The sequence below is a fragment of the Hemitrygon akajei genome, chromosome 19, assembly GCF_048418815.1.
Source record: "Hemitrygon akajei chromosome 19, sHemAka1.3, whole genome shotgun sequence".
Classification (NCBI taxonomy): Eukaryota; Metazoa; Chordata; class Chondrichthyes; order Myliobatiformes; family Dasyatidae; genus Hemitrygon; species Hemitrygon akajei.
The window spans coordinates 19,777,183-19,798,245 of record NC_133142.1 but is presented as its reverse complement, the minus strand read 5'-3'; the positions used below and the strand labels follow the sequence as shown (position 1 = coordinate 19,798,245).

The following is a 21,063-nucleotide window of genomic DNA, read 5'->3' as shown; positions in this document are numbered from 1 at the left end:
ATACGATATTGTGAAGGAGAGTTGTATTAACTTGTCTTATAGCACTTAAAGAAGTGAAAAATAGAAATAACAGATATAAAGCTACATTTCAAGAAGGCATAACTCCCATCCAATCAGTACTCAATGCACTAAGGCATGGACAGATACTTGCAATTGTCTTTCAGAGGGTAAAATGTAAGCACTCTTGTAATTTGATTGTAAAGTAATTTTTATAGGAATTTGTTGGGATGTATTAACCAGGTTAACTATTGAAATTGCGACTATTAATAACTCATGAAAAACAAAACAGTAGGCTGCATTCAGTATATGGAAATGTACTGCAGTGCAGATTTGCATCTTCATGGGGGGTCAGGAAGAAAGTTTGTACTTTATTATTAAAGTAAGAACAATGTAATAACTGTAATTAATAAACTAGTTTGATTACAGGAACCCATTGGGAGACTTCTTTAATATCGCTAATCAGTAGGAGGGAAGTGTTAGCTTGATCTCAGAATAGGTTAAAAGGTTGGCACAACATCATGGGCTGAAGGGCCTGTTCTGTGCTGTCTAAAATATTTCAGTTTAGGATTATGAGTAAGTTGATTAATGTATTGTGTTGCCTGGTTTTAGATTGTTAGATTATTTTTAAAATTTACTCATTCATTTTCTGATACAGAAATAAACACCTAGCATAAGCATGTCTGCAAGGATGTCGTCATATTCTTTAAGCTCAAAATCATTTTATCATTGCTCAAGAATATTAAAATAGGGATATCAACATTCCGAAATAGCCAACAGTTCAGCATGTCCTGTAAAAGACCCCAAATGACCTTCATTTTCCTGTGAGGATATTAATTTGATGTATAATAATGTCCTAAAATTTAATTTGAAAATTATGGGCAACAGCTTTAACAGTGCAATTCTTCATGTAACTTGACGGAGGGAGTAATTGACGGACAATGTTGGAAATCTGAAATAAAAACAAAAAAATGCTGGCAATAGAGCAGGTCAGGCAGCATTTGTGGAAAAAAACGGAGTTAAAGGTCAAGTCGAAAATCCTTCATCAGTCCCCTTCATTATTTCTAATACGATTATCTACTAACCAATTTTCGTTATTGAAACAAACAGCGATTAAATTGATGTTAAAAGCCACAGTGTTCAAATGTGTTTGTCAGTAATATTTCAAAATTTGAGTTACTGGAGCAAAATATGGCTGAAGCGATCAGCAAAATCCGACAGAGCAACAAAAGAATTTACACACGCACAATAGTCCAAATGGCTTCCTTCTCCATTTACTAACAGACGTCAGTTGTCCTTAGCATTGTGAATTTCATCTGATACAACACCCGCAGCATTTTTATTGGGGCAGACGATGGGGGGAGGGAAGAAGTTCAAGATTTCCAAGATCCTTTGTGTAAAAATTACTGTCGAATTTGACTCCTAACCAGTGGCTAACGTCTATCATTCGTGTACTGTCGCGAACGTGTCCATCTATCAATGAACTTCATTTTGTCACATCACCATGACTACACATGTAAATGAAAAAAAGCTTTTTTTAAAAAAAAACACACACACAAGCGGGGGCTATCGCTTTTCAAAGTCCCACTGGTTATTTGAACAATACGCTTATTTTACAGATGTGGGAGACTGAATTCCACGACCACCATATTTCACGATGGTTTGAAACCCGGGGCTTTGCAATCCACAATATCGGTGACACATATTTGAGCAGGGAGTGTTTAAAGTTGGCAAGGTAACCCGTGCTTGGGAAATGATAGCTGGAGAGCTATTTTTGCCAGCCCGTTTGCGGCGTCCCTGCAGCTGTCCAGCGCCGGGCGGCTCCTCGCTCCGGCCAAGGCGCTGACGTCAGCGGCCAAGGAGCTGTCAATCACCGTGGCGGCTCGGCCGGGCCGGCGGACGGCGGGCAGCGGTTAGGCGGCGCGGCCACGGGCCCGGCCCTTTAGTCCCGGTGATCAAACGGGGAAAACGTGCCGCAGGGGCAGGTGTCGGGGGGGCGCATTCCTCGTCCGCCCACCCTCCCCTTTCTCCTCCTCCTCCTCCCCCATTTGCTGTCTCCTCCTCCTCCGTCGCCGCCGCCGCCGCCTGACGTTCGCGAACACTGGTCGGACAGCCGGGAGAGACAGAGACATGGTGGCGGGCAGAGGGCGGTCGTCGCACAAACGCGGTTAGGACGGTTTCGCAGCTCCGCTGGCCGAGTCGGGCCAAGGTTATCCCGCCCCGTCCCCGGTGAGCGCCATGCAGCAGCATGGGGAAGAGGAGGAGGAGACGACCACCATGCAGAGGGAGCATTTTCTGCGCACTGAGGTGGAGAGGCTGAACCAGGAGCTCAGCGAGACAACCCAGGAGAAGATTCAGGCGGCCGAGTACGGGCTGGTGGTGTTGGAGGAGAAACAGACGCTGAAGCAGCAGTATGACGAGTTGGAGAGCGAGTACGAGACGGTCAAACAGGAATTGGAGCAGCTTCGAGAGGTGAGGCTCCTGAGAAGAACAAAGAATAAATCACAGTCTGACACACTTTTTAACGGTTGCTTTTAAATAGGTATTCATTCAAAATGTAATGGTCAGATTCGTCAGCGGAGAACTGACCAGAGCGAATCCCCACCCACTGCTAACGGGCGTTTAACCGTTGACAGATTCAAACTTTATCTTGATAATCTGTACCGCCAGGAATAATAGTTTCACTTTGTACTCATTGGCTTGTGGGGTAAGAGATCACATCTTTGAATGCCCTGTTATAATTGGCAGAATGGATTTCTTTTACGCTTTGTCTTTCATTCCTACATCCCTTTGATCTCAATCTTGGATCCATCAATGCACTCCCCAGAGGCATACCCTCATATTTGCCATTCCGTGATGATGAACAGCTCTATTACCTCCTCCCCTATGTTCAAAATGTAAACCAAGCACATCCGTTTACTGAGGAAACAATTTTATAGGGAATTTTCAGTGCTAATTCTCTCCATACAATGATGAATTTCAAAGCATGATTTTTAACAAAATCGTTTCGTGTATATAGCAATCTGCGTATTGTAATTGATATATTCTGACGAAAGACGATTCTTCTGCAGCCATTCTGTGTTAGTCACTGGGAAGTTTTTGAATAAAGTGACTCATCTTGACTTCCACTCAAGAATTCTTTTTCTGGCTCCTGCTTCAAACATGCTGGTTTGATTTGGGAAGCCACGAGAAAATCTTGAGATTGGACTGACCTAAAGCCTCACTTGGTTACAACATTATGCCAACACAGCACTGTTTTATTCCGCAATAAACACATTGATATGAAGTAACTTTAATAGTCGTATTGCCTTTGATTTGCTTTGAACTTACTTTTGTCGTGGGAAAGCTGGTTTGAATAAGACAATCTGTAGAATAGTTTTAAGCATTACCTTTGAACTGTGCATTTTGAATGGAAGTTTTAAAAGGTTTTAATATATGAAAACAAAGCCATGTTTAAAATGCACTAAAAGATCAGAGTTAAAGCAAAACTTTTTATGTTGTATAATTTTTCAAACAAAGTCCCTCAACACTAATATTTAGTAATTATGAAGATCTTAAATTTGTTTTCTTTCAAATAATATGACTCCAGTCTCAAAGTAGAATACTGCAGATGGTCACCTGAAATAAAAACAGCTCATAGGTCAGTTAGCAGCGCACAACCCGATAGATCTCAGCCAATTGAGCAGCAATGGTGTGTTTCAGATTCCAGCATCTGCAGTCTCTTCTATTTCCATTGTAGGTCACATAACTTCTTCGGAGAGAGAAGTGGATGACTTTTGATGGAGCATCTTTTGCTCTCTAAACCAATAATATTTTAAACTTTTAAGAAGTGTAATATTTTGTCTGGGGGATCTTGGATATAATGAGCACTGTAATTTCTGACATTGCAGTCCTAGTTCAGCATCTGTGGAGTTTTTCTCCATTCACAGTTCCTGCCTTACCCCCTGAGTTTTTCTGGTATTCTCTGTACCATGTTAATTTCAGATTTCTTCAATGTTTTGAAGAGTTAGTATGTTAAGAAGATACAATTTCTCTCCTTTCGGACACAGAATGCCTTGAAAAAGGCACTGTACACCTTTTCATCCCTGGCTGCAAGTTGTAGGCAAAAAATATTATTTCACAAATTACAGTGTTGTTTATTAGCCTGCTAACAATGTTGGCATCATTAACTTGTCTGTTTCACTTCCCAAAAATGTTTGCTTTTGTTCATTTAATATGCTTCTGTTATGTCTTTTTTGCAGCGTTTTAATTCTGAAAAGGAAAATTTGCAGATTAAACAACTGGGTCTAATTAATAGTTGCAGGATTTTTTTCTACCGTTTGAAAAAAGTTACTTGGGGATTCGTAACACATGGGAGCTTTTACATTGTGTTTCTAAATGTGCCAATGATTTAACACTTGAAATTTGCAATGCAAAATAACATACATAATTTGAGAGAATACAATATTTTTTGACATGTTCTACGTAGAAGCATTTAATTTTATTAAAGGTGAGAGTTGGAATACTTATTTGCTTGGCAAGCAGAAGTTATGGTTTGTGATGTGTCTGTGGCATTTATAGAGGATCTCCAGGGTTGCCAATATGTCAGTAAAATGTCAGTTTTTAAAAAGGAATATCACTTCCAAAACCCTCTGACTAGTTGATTTGGTTTAATTAATTGGTGGTTTTGTTCTCTCTCTGTATAATTGCATGAGGTTATTGTAGCTCCAAGCGCTCTATTGGAAGAAATGGCAATTCTTCATAATTGGCAAGTTAGAAATGGCTTTCTCATTAAAGTGAGAAATGGGTCAAATGCTACATCACAATGATGTGTAGTCAGCAAAGATTTTCCATTATTAACAATTACGATTTGTTTGTTTATGGATAAATTAGAAAAGTGGCAGGGCTTAATCTTGTAAAGATTGAGATTCATAGTAGGGTTCTAGATCCAGTTATTAATATTTTATAATGGAGATGGAGGTTAAATTTATTAAATGTATTTGTGTAAACAAATAATACAGATATTGTCTTTGCAGCCCTATTATTTCAGCACAAAACCCAGAAGTGTTTGAGTACATCATTGCAATGTTAGATTGTGCCTGGTAGTTCCAGTATTTTGGTTTATAACTATGTAATTGATGCTCTGTGTACTTCGCTTGATTTGAAAAATTCTTCAGCATAACAGGATGATTCAGTTAGAGAATAAATAACTCATGCAAAGCTTCTTCATGGGTTAGTTTGCCAGATTCAGAAAGCTTGAAAGGAATTTATTTTCAAGGTGAACAAAGCTCTAGAGCACTTTTTACTAATGATTATGTATCCATCTTCCTTTTGCCTAATGACCCAGATTTTTTAATTGAGCTTGACATTTGTCTGTCCTTGAAGGTTGCATGGGTATGGTCTTCTCCCAGGAAGCCAGCTCCTGATCTTTTAAGAAAGACAAAGCCTTGGATGAATCTCTCAAGACCTGCCCACAGTTAAACTGTGCCTCATGGGCTTGCCAGTTATATGGGAGATTGAATGCTTGTGAAGGTCTCTGAAATTCACAAATATTTAAAACGTTTTTTAACAACCACACAAAGTGGACTTGCAACGTTTGAAATTTAACCCCAATTTATCTTGGACTTGTTCTCATTGCTTTTTGTTTTCATTAAAATGAATTGTACAAGTTGAGATACAGCAATTTGACCTGATATGTAGACAGTTGCCTTCCCACCAGATGCTGCTTGACTTGCTGAATTGCTCCTGTAGATTATTTGTTGTTGGGTAGCAAGTTTCCCGTTCTAAGTTTTTGCCTAAAGATTTTACCTATTGAGTTACTGTACTTTAAAAAATGATTATTTGTTTTGAAAATAAAAATACAGAAACAACACAGTTGGTCAGGCAGAGATGCAAGTTCTTTGACTCTTTTGCTAAAGTTTCTCTGCCATTGTTTTGTTTCAGCTTTTCAGCATCTACAGTTTTCTTGATTATTGCAAGTTTGGTTGGTTTCGTTAAAAAAAATTGTAGGACGTTGTTGGTTGACTGATAGGCATTTATTACCTATCCAAAACTGGCATTGGAATGTTGCCATTTCAGAGAGCAGTTAAGAATAAATTGTGGGTCTTGAATTGCATTGGACTTGATATGAAGCTGAGATTTCCTTCTCTGAGGAGTGTTGGACTTTTTTTTAGGACATTTTGTTGTTTCAGGGTCACCAATAACACTTCTGAATTTAAGCTGTGGGGCTTGGATAATGATTCATATACATTAACAATTCTTTACATTGTGGGATTTCGGCTGAGTTTCATAAGCATTGTCCTTTTCATTCTTTATTATCTTAACACTTAACGTAATATTTTAGAAATAAACATAAAGCGAGTAATCGATATGTAAGGATTTTGAGAACAATTGAATGCCAAAGCAACATATCTCGTTTAAAATCTACAATATATGGAAAATGACTGTGTGACAATTGAAGATCAGCTGGCTTTTAATGCACACTGACGTTGCTAGTCTGTAGAGAGCTGAAAGCATGGAGAGCCTGGTTTCTGATCTGCATATTGATGAATACAGCTTTTTGTATTCTTGGTGTTGGACATGCAAAAGAGGTAGCAGCTGCATTTCCACAGCGTGAGGCTGAGTAATTGCTGTCTTGTGTGCATGATCAAGCCTTGTGTGAGAGTCAACTGTGTGTGTGAAGGGGGATGTTTGCAGAGACTGGAAGGAGAGAAGAGAATCAGCTGTCTGATAGGTGGTTACTTTCAGCTGTTGTGTTCATAGTATCAGACATGTAGTTCTGCCAGATTGTCCCTTCATAAAGCTTTACCTCATTATTTTTTCCTCTTTTTGCAATATTTATTTAATTTTCATTTTTATATAAACTTGTAGTTTAGTTTTAATTACTGTATGGCAGTGTACTGCTGCAAAATAACAAATCATGATGTATGCCAATGATATTAAAACTGATTCTGATTCTTTTCACTGTGCATGTATCTGCCATTTGTTCTTGCAATTACATTGATTTATTTTAGAAAGTGTTTGAATTAAGCCTTAATCCTTTATTAAGTCTCCAACAAAAGCATGAATTATCATTTTACTAAGAGGGTTCAGGATTTGGAAAAGTGTTCATACCATTAGTAAAATTGAATTGTAAGCACTGGCAGCTCTTTTCAGAATGGCATTAGATGGTGAAAATAGTATATGAGGTGTTGAAATTGCACTCCTACTTTCACTCGCTATCTTTGGTTTAATATGCTCACCTTCCTGATTAAATTTCTTATGTGCTTTTACCTCTATGTAAATTTTGCAGTTTTGCATTCCTTATTTCCTGACTTTTCTCTGACCAGATTTAAGACCTTTGCTTCACAACTTGTAGCTTGTTTTCAATTATTTGAACTCTGGAATTCCTTTCTAGATCTGTTTTTGTTTAAGCTAGCTACCTTGTTCCTTTTATCAGGTTCTTTTAAGTTTTGCCAAGCTTTTCATCATCTCTGCTAATGTCTGTTTTTTTTTGGCATTGTATCCATTTTTGTATTTGTATGAAAGGCAAGTTCTTCAAGGTGTTGAAAATATGAATAAGCACAGGTGGCTCCTTTTTGGCAAGGGGATAGATTTTACCTATTTTTTGTACTTAATGGCATCTAAATAGAACTTCTATTGTATGCAGATCATGCTCACAAATCAACAAATCACAGGGCAGGTATGGTTTGTTGGATTCAAGTATTGATTACAGTAGGTGTGTTGGTATTTCTGCATGTAAATATCTTGCTGTTTGAAAATGCACTTTATTCTGTTCATAAAGTCCATATTCAGTAATAAAGTCAAACCTGTTTTGTAGAGATATTCTCAGTTAATTCAGGTTTGAATGTCCTAGTGTTGATAAATTTGACTGCCAATCAAATCATACAATTTAGAATTAATTTAAAGTACAGCCAATAGCTTCAATGTCAAGGTTACAAAAATATAGGTGAATGTAAACCTTGGATTAGTGAAGTTTGTTACTTTGATTTGCCAATTAAAGCTGTTTCTAGTATAGGCACCCATCTAATATCCCACGTTATTGCAAACCATCTGAGCTGTCTCTTGTGCATTGGAAGTTTGCAAAGATTTTGGGGACAAAGTTGTTGCACTTTTTTTTAAAAGATTCTGACAAATTCAGTAATGGATATTGGTATATACATAGGTGATTTTTTTTCACTATTTGTAGGTTGGAATTTTTTTGTTTTTTTTTGCTATGATACAAATAACCGTGGTGTTGATTTGTGAGTGAATCTGAAACAAGAACTGCAGTGTTGGAATACCTCTTGGATAAATCTAGATGTGAAGAACTGAAACTGTTCATAAATCTCATCAGTCACAGCATTCCTCTGTGTAAAGCATAGTTTAGATTTTGTGTGGCCTTGATTGCCTGCAGTTACATCTGTCCAGTTGTGAACAAAGAATTTCTGCTTGGGTTCTGGTAATAATAAGCATGCACATTATGAGAACATCCTTTCGAAGGTGTTTTGAAGTGTCAAAAAGAGATGAATGGGTCTGAGTATTTGTTTACAATGGTCTCTGTTGTAGTGTGTATGGTTATGCACACTCACATTTGAAATTCCTTGGGGATTAAGATTTGTGCTCATGTTGTGCATTAACGTTTTTAATTTCATGTGCAATGTAATTGAAAGGTGTATGACAAAAAACCTTCACTAGCTAACAAAATTAGGCATTTGACTGTCCCCTGAGAAACAAATTCCTAACTGTGCAAAGGTTCACTAAAATATTTGTGGTATCTCCACTGCAGATATCAATCAAACTTAGGGTTTCCGAGCTTCAGATTTGTTTTGATGTAAAATGGGTGAAAGCAGAGCCATTATTAGTTAGATCTTATCTCTAAACATTAATGGAGTTTGCATGCCTTTATATGATTGACATTCATTTAAAGGGTGGGGAAGGATGATGCATTTGCTTCTGGGTACTCAATGGTGTTGAGATTGACGGCTTCAAGTTCCTAGGTATGGAGCATCACCTAGTCCTGGTCGAACCATGTTGATGTCATGGCCATAAAAACTCGCTAGTACCTCTACTTCAGAGCAAAAGAAGATTCAGCAAGTTCATATAACCATAAGACATAGGAGCAGAATTAGGCCTTTCGACTCATTGAGCTTGCCCTGCCAATCCATCAAGCTGATTTATTATCCCTTTCAGACCCATTCTCCTGCGTTCTCCCCATAAACCCTTGAACCTATCAACCTCCACTTTCAATATACCCAATAACATGGCCTTCACAGCCTTCTGTGGCAATGAATTCCACAGATTTGCCACCCTTGGCTGAAGAAATTCCTCCTTATTTGTTCTAAGGGTGCATCCTTGTATTCTGAGGCTGTGCCCTCTGGTCCTAGACTTCCTCCACAACTGGAAACATCCATGTCCACTCCACTCCATCTAGGCCTTTCAATATTTGATAGGTCTCAATCAGATTGCAGCTTTCCCAACCTGTTCCATCTGATTCTCCTTCCTGGATAATTTTCCATTTCATCTCTTGTATTTATCTACCTTCCCTTCAAATACATGTACACTATTTTCCACAACTACTCCCTATGAAAACAAGTTCTAGAAACTCTCTGTGGGAGATGGAGTTCTTTCAGAATTCCTTATTGGATTTATTTTAGCTTGTCATGCATTCACACCCCCTTATTAGTCACCTGCAGAATAGGAAATGTCTTCTCTATCTATCCTTTTCAAACCCTTGTGATGTTATAAACCTCTCCACAAAAGACTGAGGTGAAGCCTCATCAGCCTCCTCCAATGGTTACAACTTCTTCATTCTGGCACCATCCCAGTTAGAAAGCAAGATCACCTCACTTATTTTCTTTGTAGAGAGCAAATGTGCGGTGATGCATAAATGGAAGAGATTCTGCAGATGCCGAAATTCCAGAGCAATGCATAAAAAAGTCCCTGTCGGTGCTTACCTGTTTTTATCAATGTACTATAGAAAGCCTGATGCTTAACAGTTTGGTATGGTACCTCTGCATGTGACTGCAAGAATCTGCAGAGAGTTACGAAAGCATCTCAGTACATCACTGGAACCAGCTTCCTCTTTATGGACTCTGTCTATCCTTCTCACAACCTAAATAATGTAGTCAGCAGAATCAAAGATCCCTGCCATTCTGGGTATTCTCTCTTCTCCCTCATCAGGCAGAAGATACAAAAACCTGGAATCACATACGACCAGGCTCAAGGAAAGCTTCTATCCCATTGTTAGGAGATTCTTAAATAGATCTTTTGTACAATAAGGTGGACTTGGCCTCAGAATCTACCTCGTTATGATTGTGTGCTTTATTATTTACCTGCACTGTACTTTCAGTAGCTTTTACATTTTAATTCTGCATTGTTTTTACTGTGGTGTAATTAATCTGTATTAACAGTATGAAAAACAAGCTTTTCACTGTATCTGTGTACCTGTGATAATAAGCCAATACTGGTAGTTTATTGTGTTGAATATTCAAAGTCATGACAATGCGCTGCAGGTAATGTAACTGTCTCAAAGTTCCAGCAATTCAGATTCTGTGCTGTGTGAAGTTTGTATGTTCTCCCTGTGATTATATGGTTTTCCCCAATATTTGTTTTTATTGCAGGGAAATGGAACTGGGATTTGTCTTGAGAGCAGGATCAAGTGGCCCACTTCTATATTGTAAGGAAATAAAATAAAATGTCCTGATCTAAAGCAGTGTCCATTAGTGCTAAGGCCTCACTAATATGGAAAGAAATACATTCCTAAATTTAAGATCTTTGTTTTTGCTGCTTTCCTCCTTATTCCTGAATCTTCAAAGAAGTTGTAGACAATGTGTAGGTCCCAGTTAATAAAAATAAGTATATTGAATTTTGATCTTCCAGGTTTTGTTTTAAAATGTGGACTTGCAGGTCTGTAATGAATGACCTAAATCTTGTTCTGCCAAAATCCTTTGTCCTTTTCATATTCTTTTAAAATCGGTTCCCCTCCATCTGCTTAATTCTTAATGTTATTGCTCTAAACGTTTCTTTTTAATTTAGTGTTTCAAAATTATTTCCTGCCTTTGTCATGTCCTTGAGTTGGGATTAAGCTAAAGCTGGGATATAGACTGCAGCTCCGTAAATGATATTAACTTTGGATTCACTCATCAGTGAAAGGAGTTCAAACATTCAAGGCTCAGTTCTCCTTCCATGGATCATTGGTCGTATATATGATAAGAAGATTACAGATTGTATTTGCCTTCCTAGAGGGTAGTAAAGAGCAAAGATGTAGCTGTCGAAATGTTCATCGGGAATAAGTGATATTTTGTGTGTGCCTGGGCTAGTTCTGTCTCTTTGTATATGCTGAATATAATTTTAACCACCTTCACCATTCTATTGTGCTGACATTCCAAAGGTTCCAGACTTGAAATGTTGTTTTCACAGATGCTGCTTGATCTGCTGAGTTTTCAGCATTTTGTGTTTATTTCAGATTTCTGGCATATGCAATTTTAATTTTCATTATATTGTAAAATTGCATTTCCCCAAATGAGTTAAATTCTATTTGCCTTTTTATTCCTGCCAGACTAATAGATTAATTATATCTTTCTACAATCTAAAGTTTTCTGCCACATGGCTGCTTTCTTTTATCGTCTTCAAATTCCCCATTGCTATATTTAGCTCTGAATTGCTAAAATATAATTGCAAAAAAACAAATGACCAAGTACTAAACTATGTAGAATTCCACTGGGTAATAGCTTTTCAGCCACAGAAACATCCATTATCTTTGACTTTTTGCCAATTGAGTTGATTTTGGATCTAATATTGACTTAGTTTTCCTTGAATCAGTTGGGCTTTTACTTTAATGTTCCATATAGGAACTTGCTATGATCTGTATCAGACTAGCAAAAGTACTGTCCTTATTAATTATTTGATTCTTATCAAAGTCCCAAATTGCATTGTTTGTTTATGTCCACTCTTATGTGTTGCAATTTTTTTCTGTTGCCTTTGTTGCAACACCTTTCTCTAGTGTCTTGTATCAATCACCACCTGGAACAGGCTTGGTTCAGTTTTTATCTAGAATGTAGTAGCCAGAGAATCGTCTTAGAAAAGTTCTCCTCACGTTACCTTGAGTTCCCCAAGAAATCTATCCTTCCTATTTTTTCAACTACACATTATCATTGGCATCATCTGGAAGCTTGCTGAGTTCAGTGTGTAGATGAAATTCAGCTCTAACTGTCTGCTCTTAATCCAATGCTTGATTTGTCGTGTTGTTTGTATAGTACAAAATTAATATAAATTCCCTGCTACTAAATTTAAGGAAAACACAATAATCATCAAGCACACAAACTTAATTCCAAGCTGCTGATATTTCCTCTTATGGAAAAGTCAAATGGTGGACATTCTTGTGACTTGTTTGATTAACAATTTCTGATCCTGACTATTAAATAGCTTTTTACTCAGCTTTTGGTGTCTAGAGATCAGAACTGCCCTTGTCCAAGCATTTGCAGAGTGGTTGTCTACAAAGATCAACTGCCCTCTTAAGCATGCAAAGCATTTGGTGAGGCAAATGGATTACTGTGTTGGTTTTATCATAGTTCTCTGCTATCATCCATGCTTTTTCTATTGTGCTGTTCAATAAAATGGCAATTCTTCCATGTAAGAGGAAAATTTGCAAATACTTTTTGCATCTTAAATTTCCACATTGTGGCTGGTAAAGTACAAGTAACATTATGACAAAGGATGAATACATCATGCACTTCTCATGGCATTGGGATGTCCTATATCTAAGTACTTTGCAATACAGTTTCAATGCAAAAATTTGTAATGCTGAATTTTGTTCAATCAGTTATTTCTGTATCATGACTTCAGTATAGTTTGTCAAATTTTTCCTGGTTAAATACAGCATCCTATGAGTCATGGTTGTAAGGAGACTTCACTTCCTCTGTTTATCCTGTTTTGCACAGTGAGAGCTTGCAACTTCAAGATGAAGTTTTGTTTTATAGAAGTCACCTGACCTGGCACAATGAAGGGCAATTGTATGACTGTGGTAATGTTATTAGATATAACTTTATCTCCCTTCTAGAAAATATTTGAAGTCTTTCTAATTTAGAATACCATGGATATTGTAGTTTACCCTTGTGACTTTTGCTTGTGTATGAGTTAAGAGAGGTGAGTTGATCTACAGTCAGAAGATCATTATAGCACAGAAAAGAGCTGTGCCATACATTAAATTCATGCTGGCTCTCTATAGAGTAATTCAGTCAGTTCCATTTCTCTATTCTTTCCCAGTGGCCCTTTAAATTATATAGTTCAAGAATAAGTTCAGCCAGGCAAATGAAAGGATTGTGGGGAAACTTGTTGGATCTTTGTTGTAGAACTTAGCATAGGACTTAGCTGATGTATGCATGGTTCGTCAAGAATGAAGATAAATTTATTTGAGGTATGTAAGAAAGTCTTGTTGAATGACACAGGAAGAAGTTGAGCTAGAGGCACATGATCTTCAAGGGTCAACTCCAAGAGAAAATCCGGGGGGGGGGGGGGGGCTTTTATTGACCTTGTGCAAAGCTTTGAACTTTGTCAGCCCGGTGGCTATAAAGATCATCCATCTCAAATTTTGCTACCTGCATAAAATCTCCGTCTTCATCTGTGTGGTGCCATTCAGATCTGATTGGAACCAGTGAGTTCACAACAGATCAAATGTTTGTGTGAAATGAAAATGTGTCATTGCCACAATATTTTTCTTTCACTGATAGTGTAAAATTGTTAACTGCTTCTTGTATCTTGGAAACTACCTCTCAATATTGGTAATAATCTTACATGAAGAATTGTACTTGTGCTTCTCCACATCTGCTGTTAAACATAAATCTTAGTAACTGAACTGTAACATTGGAAAATTTGTTGCTAATATATTTTTTCCAATTTTCGGTTCCACTAAGGTCACTTCTATGTATTTTATTCTTTTAGGCTTTTGGTCAAGCATATAGTAACCACAAGAAGGTGGCAGCTGATGGAGAGAGTCGTGAGGAGTCATTGATTCAAGAGTCTGCTTCTAAAGAAGCATATTATGTGGGGAAGATTCTGGAGCTGCAGACAGAACTTAAACAGATGAAAAATGTACTTGCTAATGTCCAGTCTGAAAATGACCATCTTGCTTCCATTACACAACAGCTAAAAGAGGTAATTAAAAAAGATTAAGGTAATGAGAAATATACTTTTCAACATTTATTTGTATCATGTTCTGTATCACTTTTGGTGTTTCCCCATTCCCTTGGATCTTGTATTTGAATGCAGTGTTTATTTTGAGGCTTGCGTAGGTCTGTGCCATTCAAAGCAGGAGTGCCTTGCATTTGATTTAGATTTCTCTGTTAACTAATCTCAATAGAGTTGGCAGGAAAAGAAAACTATAGTCAGTATAAAAATGAATTGGGTTCCATTTTATACATGTTATTTCTTTTAAGTTTAATATTCAAATTAAGGTTAGTTGATTTCGGTCCCTTGCTTTCAGCTCCCTTTTTTTTCTGGTAGTAGGCATTATTATCCTCTGCTGCTAAGTGTATTCACAGTCTGGGAGTTTGACTGTCCTGACCTATACTCTTTATACTGTGTTGTGGTCGGTCTGGAGTTGTTGTTGTTTTTTATCTTGTGTTTTGGGGCTTGGGGAGGACACTAAGCTTACCTGTCTTTAATTTAGGTGCTTTTTTTGTTAAATTCCCTTCCTTTGTAGCATATTGTTACTGTACGCTTAATTTTGCACTGTATTAATGCTCCTCATTGGGATTTGGGGTTTTTAATTTGTAAAATGTTTTGAAAAACTAATTTAAAAATAAAATTAAAAATTAAGGCTAGTTGCTAGTAAACCATATCCATGCAGGCTGGGGCAAACTAACATGAGAAAATTGAACAATTGCTTGTTTAATTTAGTTCTGGTTTCGGCTCAAAATGGTGACTGTTTATCCCTTTTTATAGATGCTGCCTGACCTGAGTTTCTCCAGCATTTTGTGTTAATTGCTCCAAGTATAACTTTCTCTCAATGTGATTTTTAATTATTTTAAATGCTTTCAAAACTATTCCCGTGTCCCTCATGATGAAGTAGTATTGCATTGTGTAAGATTTTTAGAATCACTCCAAGCACTGATAAATAAAGACCTTTTGTATTTAAGATGTATGCTTAATTCAGTCTTTGTTATCCAGACTGGCATTTTCAGACAATATATTCTGAATGAAAGGCATCAGTACTACAGCAAAATACCATTAAAGAACCAGCTAAAGGTTACAGATGTGATACTATCCAAACGCTTTGCAGTAGATTCAACAGTGCTTAAATTCCCTCAATAATTGTATTTCAAGAATGTTTCCCTATTCATTAGTGCTGTTAGCATTAAAACAGTGGATCTGAAGACTTGGATTAAGGTACTGTCTTCTTTACTGGGTGCTCACCTCTATATTTAACTTCTGCACGTATTGCAAACAATTCACTTGGAAGCCCACTATGGTACCATTGCCTCAAATTCTTGTTAGGTGTTGCTAGAGTTAAATGGGTAACTTGGAACCATTTGATAAGTAAGAGCTCATGCGAACAAACTTGCATTGTAGACAGGTCTGGAAGGTTGGGTTTCATAGAATCCAGGGAGAGCTTGTTGGGTCTGTTCAGAATTGGCTTGGAGGTAGGGAGCGGAGGGTGGTGTTAAAGGCTATTTCTCAGAATGTAGGCTGTTGACTAATGATGTGCTGCAGGCATTGTTGTGACCCTTGATGTTGGTTATTTATATAAATGATCTGGATGTAAATGTGTGCACCTTAATCAGCAAGTTCGCAGATAATAGCAAGAAATTAGTGGGTGTAATAGTGAAGAAGGTTGTCGCAGATTACATGATCAGTTATGAAAATGAACTGAAGAGTGGCAAATGGATTTCAGTGCAGATAAGTGTGAGGTAATACATATTGGAAAGTCAAACCAGTGTTGGAACTTCCTTATTGAATGCTGAAGCTGCAGTAGGAGTGCTGTCATTTTTTTTTCCCATCTGTTATAGGAAAGGTGTGGTTAAACTGGAATGAGTACAGATAAGATTTACAAAGATGCTTCCAGGACTAGCTGTAGGGAGCTTGTCCATTCCTTGGAGCCTAAGAGAATGAGGGGTGACCTTTATTGAAATATGAATCATAAATCAGTTGGATGGCAACAATTTCCCAGGTTAGTGAGGGCAAAAGCTAGGGGCGTAAATTTAGAGTGGAAAGATTTATAACAGACGTGAGGGTGGTGAGAATATGGAATGATCTGCCGGAGGAAGTGGATGAAATGGGTACAATAGTATAATTTTAAGAAGTGTTTCGATAGGCACATGGACAGGCAGAGTGTAGAGGGATATTGGCCAAATGCAAGTAATTGGGGCTCTTTGGGCAGAAGAATAAATTGTTCCATTTTCCTCTGACTCTAAATAGGAGTGGGAATTCCTTCCAGGGATTTCCAAGGAATTTCTTACTGTAGTTTTAACTGGTTGGTTACATTGTGTGGAGATCATGCCCCTAGTTCTCGACTTCCCCCATGAGGTGTAATATCCTCATAAGTATTTTTTTTTGATGAGATGGTTGCTTATTGTGTTGATGAGAAAATTGATTTTTTTTTAGTCTGTCTTAATACCCTCACCCACAAGATTGGTCTCGAACATTTGGTGCATACCCTCCGAGGCATTAAAGAAACAAAAATCATATATGGTAATTCAGACAGTCTTTGAAGTACAGTATTGTGGAGAAACTTTCTTGTTCTTGGAATTCAACTCTCTTGCAGTAAAGACCAGCAAGATTACCGTAGATTCCGGACTACAGAGCGCACCTGATTTTAAGCCGCTGGCTCTAATTTTAGAAATAAAATCATTTTTTTAATTGTAAAGGCCGCATCGGATTTTAGGCCGCACCGGATTTTAGGCCGCACCGGATTTTCGGCCGCAGGTGTCCCACGTTGTAATATGAGATATTTACACAGAAAGATATTACACGTGAGGATTTTTTTAACTTTTAATTAAATCCATATGGTAACAAAAACAAATACATATTGCAAATGCTTTTTTTCGAACCGTGCCCGTACGCGGCTACTTTTAAATATACGTTGCGTATACTTCTTTACTGAACAACATTCCAATATCTCCTAACGACTGGTAAAAAAATATATATATTGCAGCCTACCAGGAAAAGTTATTGATACCTTTAACTTAAAAGCAGAGTTCGCTCAGATCCAAAGCCGCTCGCGTAATGCGCTCCCTCCCTCCGTCCCGTTTCATCGCAAACCGGCATTTTCCCACAAGACACCGCGAAACCGGGTGTGACGTCATAGCATCCCGCGATGTAGTACAGAAAACAAATATAGTTTAAACTAAGTAGGCAGCACAATGCTTCGAGTGTTTTCCATGTTGATGAGGGTGAGTACAAATGACTGATTTACAATAATTTAATTGTGAAAGTGCGCTTGATTTATCGTACAATTTCATTGGACCTCTGTGAACTACTCATCAATTTTATTGGTCTACTGTTACGAGGCAAAATGTTTACGAGGCGGCATGAAAAAAATCATGCATTAGTCGCTTCGGATTATTGGCCGCAAAGTTCAAAGCTGTTCAAAATGTGGGAAAAAAGTAGCGGCTTAAAATCCGGAATCTACGGTAAGTCCTTTTTAACACCCATTCAGAAAACTGGTGCTGTGGTACAACTAGTAAAGATGTCTCCTGGCTGCACCAGAAACCTAGTGTCAAACCTGACTTTGGGTACTCTCTGCATTGAGTTTACACATTCTATGAACATGTAGGTTTCCACCCATATGGGTGTGTAGATTGGAAAGCTATTGTCACTGTAAGTTTGGTTTATCATTGTGACAGGTACCAAGATGCAGTGGAAAAACTTCTGTTTTGCACTCCATTGTGACAGATCATGCCATTTATAATTACACTGAGGTAGTAAAAAGAAAAAAAATGCAATTTGTCCCTAGTATATATATAGGTGAATTGTAGAAACTGGGGAGAGTTGATGAGAATGGGGAGGTGACTAAAGAAATTAGGTTAATGTAGAATTAGTTTAAATGGGAGGTTTTTGATTGGTGTGGATTTGGTGGATAGAAGTGTTTCTTTCTGTGCTGTAAATCTGTGTCTCTGCCATTTGGGGTTCTTTAATTTGTAAACTTAATATTTCACTCTTTGAAACGTGTTGGATATGACCTCGTTATTTCACATCAGACTATCTAACATCTAGCTCCACCTGAAAGTAGCTATTCCCAGTCTACTCCTTCCTGGTCTTCCAGTTCATAATTTCTGGATTATCCTTATTCTTATCCATAACCACCTGATGCTCAGTAATTTCTAAAATACTCTCCCTTGACATTCAGTGGCTACATTGACGAAGCTTATGTCCAATTAAAGATGTGTGACTACTATAAAACAACTGAACATTTGGACTCAGAAATGGGAGGGCATTAAAAAAAAATCATAATCTTTTTCTGTTCCACTTGTGAAATCCACATCTCTGGAATAATTTTGAAAGTAAATATTGCAGTTGATCCATTTAAATCTTTTTGACATATCATGTTAAATTCTCCTACAATTTCATAAACTTGATTGATGGAAGGTTTCAGTATAATTACTCACTTAATTTTTAGAAAAAAGCTTTTAGTTTCTCTAGTGATCCTTGTTAACAGTGCTGCTTGGTCTTGCTTTCCCATTATTTGTAATTGCCTTTTATGAATTAGTTGGTGCTAACTGAAGAGCTTTTGTCAAATTAGTCTTCTGCTTTCATATGATAGTGGATTTGATTGACTTGCCTGGTGGATGTTTGACTGAGATTGATTAACTGGAGCAAAAATGTTACATTTGGATTGAAACTCTTGTATAACACTTGGAAGATAGAAAGATGGAAAGCTATGTAGGAGGGAAGGGTTAAGATTAATTTTAGAGCAGGTTAAAAGGTTGGCACAACATCATGAGTTGACGAGGCTATACTGTGCTGTAATTCATGATGAGCAGACATTTCCTTGAGCACCTCAGCAGAGACTCCCTGAACCAAAGTATATTATTTTTATGTTCTTAAGGCAAAGGTTAGCAGCAGGTAATTCAATTCACCTTCAGTGGCTATGATGACTGTTTAATATGATTTTCTGAATTTGACAAATGATTCCACTAAACTATGGTCTGCTGTGAGAGCACCAACTACAAAGCTCTGTTTACTACTTTTGGAAAAAGACTACATGACTACACTTGTATTGTTAAATATTGATTGCTGAAACCTCAAATTTGACTGTCTGGAGTCATTAATTTTGGTTTTGGTATGGGAAACATTGCTGAAATGTTATTATGGTGACTTTGTAGTCATTGAAAGCTTTGCAGAAAATGCAGGAGATTTCTATTTAGAGCCATTTTTAAGTTCTGAGTTGATAAATTATAATTCAGAATTTAAAAATCCATATAATTTATTGCAACAAAGGGGTCATCAACTGAACTGTTTCTCCTTTCCACAGGTACTGCCTGACTTATTGAGTGTTTCCAACATTTTCTGTTTCAATTTCATATTTCCAGCTTCGGCAGCACTTTTTTCTCATCGTTTGCCTTGGATTAGTGATTGGGTTAGCTATTTAAATGTTTTTTTAAGCAATAAAACTTAAGTATGGCAGCCTGACTATGATCTGCTTTCCCTGAGGCATTCTGTCATAGAAATCCTTGTACATTTACAGTTTCATTGACATTACAGTAATTTTTCCAGTGAGCATGTCAGCAAAGTTTTGTTGACATCCTTCTGCTCATTCCACTGCACATTAATGTGCACTGGAGAGTGTATAACTTGGGTTTGGTTAAATCATTTGATCTTAGTCTTATGACTTAAGAAGCATTCAGCTTTGTATCACAATTTAAAATTATTTTCCCTGAGGCCTCTGCAGATGAGCTACATTTCAAGAAATGAAGATGTGGCATAAAACATGAGGTAGAAAGTGGGGGGGGAACTTTAAATTGATTAGTACTAGGACTTTCATTTGTGTTAGACCTGCATAACATTTTAAACATTTGAACTAAAAGCACACAGGATTTCATCTGCAGTAGCTGCTGGAGATAATCTCCTGCAGAGAACACTGGCATATAAGTAGAGTTATGTCCTCACAAGAGAAGGATTATGCCAAACACCCTAGCCTTGCACGATGCTGTAGCACAATACTTGTACGTTTCAAAGGACTTGAGAAGCATTGCTTGGAATCTGACATTATTTGGGGAAAAAAGAACATGAAAAGCAAATTTTAAAGATAAATACATAAGCAGTTTGCAGTGACAAAATTTTAACTTTCAGTAATCAAATTACCATCTAATAATTTGTTAACAAGATGACAATTTAAAAAATCTGTTTGCTGTTTCCCATTTATATGACCTTCAGTGTGATTGTAAATGCTCTATAAATACAGATTGGATGGTGGATAAGTAACTATAGTAGGAGCTAGAATTTTTCTACATATTTGATTCAGGTATGCGACTTCAGGGCAGCTGGTGAGCTTAAACGCAAATCATTCAATTTATTTTATTTAAGATTTTGATTGCTGTAATGGTTATCGTGAAGCTGCTGTATTAATTAAAAACTCACTGGTCCACTTGTGTCCTTTCGGGCAGGAAATCTGCTGTCTTTACTTAATCTGGCCTGCAAGAGAGTCCAGATTTGCCATTGTCTTGTCCTCAATTCAGAAGCAGAGGGATGGCCAATAAGTATTAGCATCGTCAGTGATGTGTGCATTAAGTGAAGGAATATAAAAAGAATCACAACCTAGTTTATGATCCATAATCCATGCAATTTTAAACTGGAGATTACAGCAGAAATGTGGCATTAACATATGTTTCACTTTCGAAATTGAAGTCTGTTGACTTTATTTACTAATGTTTGGTGGATGTGATAATATTTTTCCCCTGATGGTCTTTAAATATTTGCAGTTTTGTTTTTTGATGAGGAATCCAGTTTTAGAAAAAAAGGTTACTTGATTGCTTTCCAATCTTTGATTACATTTTGTATATCATGTTTCAAACACTGCTGATATTTGAAATGATCTGATCACTTTTAATTCATAGAGCTCATCTGCAACATTTGACCTGCTTTTCTACTATGAAGGTGTTGGGGGCATAT

At 37.3% G+C, this 21,063-nt stretch overlaps 1 protein-coding gene across 3 annotated transcripts in view; it reads left to right on the top strand.

Moving 5' to 3' along the window:
• The first annotated feature begins 1,888 nt into the window (after window positions 1-1,888).
• LOC140741798 (protein bicaudal D homolog 2-like) overlaps window positions 1,889-21,063 on the top strand; it is a 58,076-nt gene continuing 38,901 nt past the window's right edge. For all 3 annotated transcript variants that reach the window (XM_073072194.1, XM_073072193.1, XM_073072195.1), the window contains exons 1-2: window positions 1,889-2,469; window positions 13,897-14,109. In XM_073072194.1, coding sequence (XP_072928295.1) covers window positions 2,236-2,469; window positions 13,897-14,109 — 447 coding nt within the window. In that variant the 5' untranslated portion in view covers window positions 1,889-2,235. The remainder of the gene's footprint in view (window positions 2,470-13,896; window positions 14,110-21,063) is intronic.